At 32.8% G+C, this 5139-nt stretch overlaps 1 protein-coding gene across 1 annotated transcript; it reads right to left on the bottom strand.

Annotated features, from left to right (window-relative positions):
* Positions 1-227: 227 nt before the first annotated feature.
* Positions 228-4368, bottom strand: LOC107427927 (uncharacterized). The gene is made up of 9 exons (XM_016038339.4): positions 4044-4368; positions 3390-3505; positions 2675-2728; positions 2566-2590; positions 2209-2331; positions 1672-1838; positions 1450-1519; positions 844-942; positions 228-606 (listed from the first exon to the last, which is right to left on the bottom strand). The coding sequence occupies exons 1-9, from the start codon at positions 4245-4247 to the stop codon at positions 541-543; spliced, it is 924 nt and encodes a 307-aa protein (XP_015893825.2). The 5' UTR covers positions 4248-4368; the 3' UTR covers positions 228-540.
* Positions 4369-5139: the final 771 nt, after the last annotated feature.

Here is a 5139-nt window from a genome sequence, read left to right as displayed (position 1 = left end):
ACCGCTTTAAACAAATGTCCAAGAAATATATTTCGATTCATTTCTCTTATATGTAAATTATAAACTATTGGTTAATGAGTCATCTTTTTTTTGGTGAATAATATTGATAAATAAGTTTATGCTCGTAGAATTGTGGAAATTATATATCATAATATTTTTACAAGTAATCACAAAATATTATATATATATATATATATATATATTAAATAAAATAAAATAAGGTAAGAAACACTGAATAATACCAGTCAATTTCATATATTTTCTGTCCTATATACAATGACCTCGAGTCAAATAACTATTATGCGGTTGCTAAAAACAAATGATCTATTTACAACATTTCATTGTCTACATAAGAAGCTTGCGCGTTGACATAGGAATTACTGTCAGCCCTCCGTTCGGTTTTACTCTATAGGGTTCTCTCTATAGCTGGTGCTATGTTTTAGACCAAATAGTGTTACGCACAACAAACCTAAGCTATGGTTTACCACAAGTTGCCCTGAAATTTAGGATTCACATTCCACTGAGAAGAATAAATGATCTTTACTTTCCATCATCGGTTTCATTATTATTATAATCCTCCGTTTGCATCCACGGTAATTTAGGTCCCTGTAAAAAGAAAATCAAACACAAGAACAGAAGCAGCTTAGTCCAGTAGAACATAGTGATGGAGGTCCAAGTAAATCTATAAAATTATGCCTTTAAACTCGTGCTAAATTCGAAAAATGAAAATGGACTATCACTTGAAAATGCACTGTTTTCAGTATTTTTGGTGTTGGATAGAATACTCAGTAACCGAAATCAATTTTAAGCATCATTCATCCATGGCATTGAGACTTGGCTTACCTTTCCTTGTCGTATGATTTTGGGAGGATTCACAGTCATGTCAACCACGGTTGATGGATCAGCTATTCTTAACCCAGCATCAACTACAAAATCAAGGCCCTGTAACAATTGAAAAACACAACTTGAGAGATACAAAAGGAACAAATTGGCCGATCAATATGAGGTAAACAAAACGTCCAGACTGAACAGTACAGTATAGCTCAAAGATAAGTACTATCAGAGACTAATGGAGATTGTAACGTAAAAATAGCATACTTATTCACTTGAGAAACATGACAATGATGTCAAAAGTGTTCTTTTCTACAATCATGATTTTAAAACATAGAGAAAGCTAAGCAGTGAACAAACGAAGTAGCTATCAAAAACACAGGGCAATTAACTTGTCATGTAACATATTAATTTTTTATGTCTTTTGTGACTTCTTCAAATTCAGAGGTCCTCGAAGAGAAAATGATCATCAAAACAAACAATAATCCAAAGCCATTAAATCAAGCGCAATCGATCATTTTCCCCCAAACTTATGAAATATAATTGTCCAAATCGTGACCTACAAAGTTTATTAACTACAGAATACAAATTGAAGCAACATTCATTTGATAGACATACCTCTGGTCCATATGTATCAGCAATAACAACTGGATCTAAGATCCACTCATTTTCCTTCAAGCTCTTGACACTGAAATATGGACATTATTACAACATAACATATATGAGATAGAAATTGCATATGGTTGCAACTATCAATAGTAAAGAAAATTTTAAAATATATCTAGTTTCTAGCCAACACCTTTCCTTCGGTGCCAAAATAAATATGTCAATAAAAATTACCTTGCAGATATTAATGGTGCATCCATCTTCTCCAGTATTGCCTGACATATGGCATCATCAGGAATACGAACACCCACATTTTTCCTTGAAGCATATTTGGCAACTTTTGTCCCATACCTTATGCACTGTTTAGGTAATTCTTTGCTTGCAGTCAAAATAAAAGTATACTGTTACATGTATAGGCACTGTTAGAGGTTCAGACTTTTGACTTCATAATAACCTAATATAACCAAAAATTTCCTATATCAAAAGAGATCTGCATAATTTCCATGTAGAGCTATTTATTAAAGACCTGTTCTAGAATATCTTCATTATGTCTCCACTACTAGGGAAAGAGAGCGACAGAGTGAGAGCATAATGTTTAAATCTTTCCGACCTATGAGTTACAAGGAAGATCGGTAAGGTTAAAGTAAATGGATGGTGGTCTCTGATTGATCTCTATTGTAATCTTAACAGACATTAGTCTACTGATGCTTCTAACAGGTATCATGGAATTTTTATACTGCCAATAGTATCATAAACAAAGAAAATACTTACAGGACCAGGTAAGCAATGCTTAACAGCACGGAATATATTTGCATGACCTTGGCCATCACCACAAGGGAACCCTGTTGTATATATATCGATGTCTCGAAAGGAGTGGCATAAGATACTAAGGGGCTGCAGCAGAAAAAAAAAAAAGATAGGAAGAAACGTAAATGAAGAGATAAATTGAAATAAGACAACCACATAGAATACTACAACCAATTTTGTAACCATTCAGTTTCCAGCCAGAGCAAGCAAAGTATGCATGCTTTTCATCTTTTTATTTTTTCAATCATTATGCAGACTCAATACCATGATGAACCATATTTTTGAGCTCTAAAATAGTTTAAAGAAAACCATATTCCTTGCCTTTAGAGGCTCAATGTCTTTGATTCTGCAATGAGAAAACAAATATGTCACAAGGAGCATGAAAGAATATAACATTGGAAAATTGAAGTTTCTAAGCTTACACATCTACCTTCGAAGACGTTCAATGGCTGAGTGGTTTCTCACATCACAGACCATTGCATACCTACCAAAATAAACGTTGCATTTAGTTCAGTTAGATAAGCAGATAATCAAATGGGACTGATTACATAAATATAAACTAGGGCTGATGGCTGATATTTACTTCATAGAAGAAGAATTGCAAACTCTGTACCTTACACTCTCTTCAATTGACAAAAAGATTCCAATCTATTATTTGAACAGATATCAAAATAGAGTGCCCAGATTTTCATTACTTGGACATATGAATTGCTAGCCATTAACAAAAACTGGGCTAAAGCGGGTTGACTCTCTATAGAAACCTGAAAATAAAAAAAATAAAAACAAAAAGGGGAAGAAGAAGAGCTATATAAATAAATAGGCTAGCGATTATGTGGATGATATTTAGTAATACAGCACAAAATTCAATGACGATCTATAGGTGAAAAACAGCAGAAAAAGAAGAAACAAAATCGCAGTCTTAAAAACTAGAAGCCATCCATTGATATACACAGCGCAATATACATAAAGTTTGTCCAATACAACAGAATTGCAGATGTTCACAACAAGAAGCAAGCAAAAAATCATAGTTTGCCAGCATCAAAGGAAAATTTATGTATGCTAAGTCAATATATAACATGTACCACTGAAACAACGTAGGGAGAAGAAAGAAGAGGGAAGTTGCATGAGGAAATGGAGTGGCATACACTGTATCAGTAGGAATGACCCCTACAGCTCCCTCTTTTAAAAGATTGACAACTCTTTCCAATTTCCAGCTGTCCGCTCCAGATGGATCAACCTCAGCATATAGCAAGTCATCCTCCTGATAGGGCCATATACATTATGGCATTAGTAAATTTTTTAAAATATAATATGGTGTTTGTCAATTTTGGATAACTGTGCTCAACACAACCAGGATCTTAACACGCAAATAGTACTTTCCAATCAGCAGGACGCCACAATAACTAAAAAGCATCCCTTTAGTTAGAATTTTCCAAAATTTCTAACAAATTTAGCCCGGTTTGCCTCAAATGATGACAAACCATTTACATGCTCATCATAGACATAATCGAATTTCATCATTCAATCAAAATTCTTCAAGCATATGTAACCTCATAAAATATACATAGACCAAAATGAAAATTCATTTTCCATTGCATATAACTAATAGACAGACCTACAAAATTAATAAGAGTAGCATAAGAGTCCACAGTATATAAATTTCCATAGCCATAGCACAGCATAATCTGCCAAGTTAACTATTAAACGGAAATGCGACCAATTATCAAAATCGACATCCAAACAGGATGTTTGGTTGTGTGTGAGAAAGAGAAAAAGGAAAAGGTAAAAAGAAGAGAGACCTTGTTGAAGCGAGGAGTTGCATATTTGAGACGCTTAGGGCTTCTCTTAACCACCATAGCCAAAACTCGGAGACGAGAAAGTTTAGGTGGGCCAAACTGTACGGAGCTTGGAAATGGTCCAAAGAAACGGTGCGTTGCGAACGAGGACATGGATGAGAGCAATAGAGGTTCTCGGAGACCGTACAATTTTGCTTCGGGAGCCATTTTTTCTTTTGCTTCGCATTGGCGCCACAGCCGAAGACAAACCGTTGGAAAGCTCGAGCAATAGCTTACTGATTCATCATCATCATCATCATCATCGTCATCATCATCTATGACGAAGCTTCGAGGATCTCATCTATACGACGACGTTTTTTTTTTTTTTTTTTTTTTATAATAATAGTTTTTCCAATTTTAAATAACTAATTTAATCCATTTCCTTTAATAATAATAATAGAATAGTCCTCCATAAATGATAATCACACACAATTATGAAAAAAAATAAATATTTTCACTAAATTTGATTTTTTCCAAAAGACAATTAAGATGCTTATGCATGAATCGCTAATTATTTTTTTTTCTTTTTTGAAAACAAATAATTTTCATGATAAGAATTATTCTTGGAAACTAAGTGTAAAAATTGTTCAATATTGTTATTTCAATTGCATGTATCTTTCAGAAAGAAGTTAAGAACTTCAATTATTACCCGGGGAAAAAAAATTAAAAAGAAAAGGTTAAGAACTTCAATTTCAAGTTTTTATTTGTTTTGAAAAAACAATACATTTAAAGATTCATCATGATTTTTTTTTTTTTTGACAAATCATGATTGGATTTTAAGTTGAAGTGGACTTACAACTTCGTGTGATTTGTCAAATTAATAAATCTCTTGCTAACAATAAACAAGTAATTTTTCCTAATATCCTTCATTTCCGAATATAGTATACTTTTTATTTGGATATTTTCAAAAATAGTATATGTGATAAAGGATGATAACATGGACATGGAATGCAAGAAAAACAATTGTCATCCCATTTAAAGGGACATGAATTCTTATGATACATATATATATATATATATATATATATATAATTATACAATTAAAATTTATTTAAAGGGA

The sequence above is a fragment of the Ziziphus jujuba genome, chromosome 9 (assembly GCF_031755915.1).
Source record: "Ziziphus jujuba cultivar Dongzao chromosome 9, ASM3175591v1".
NCBI classification, from domain to species: Eukaryota; Viridiplantae; Streptophyta; class Magnoliopsida; order Rosales; family Rhamnaceae; genus Ziziphus; species Ziziphus jujuba.
Note: the sequence above shows the minus strand (reverse complement) of the source record. Positions and strands in the feature narration are given on the sequence as shown.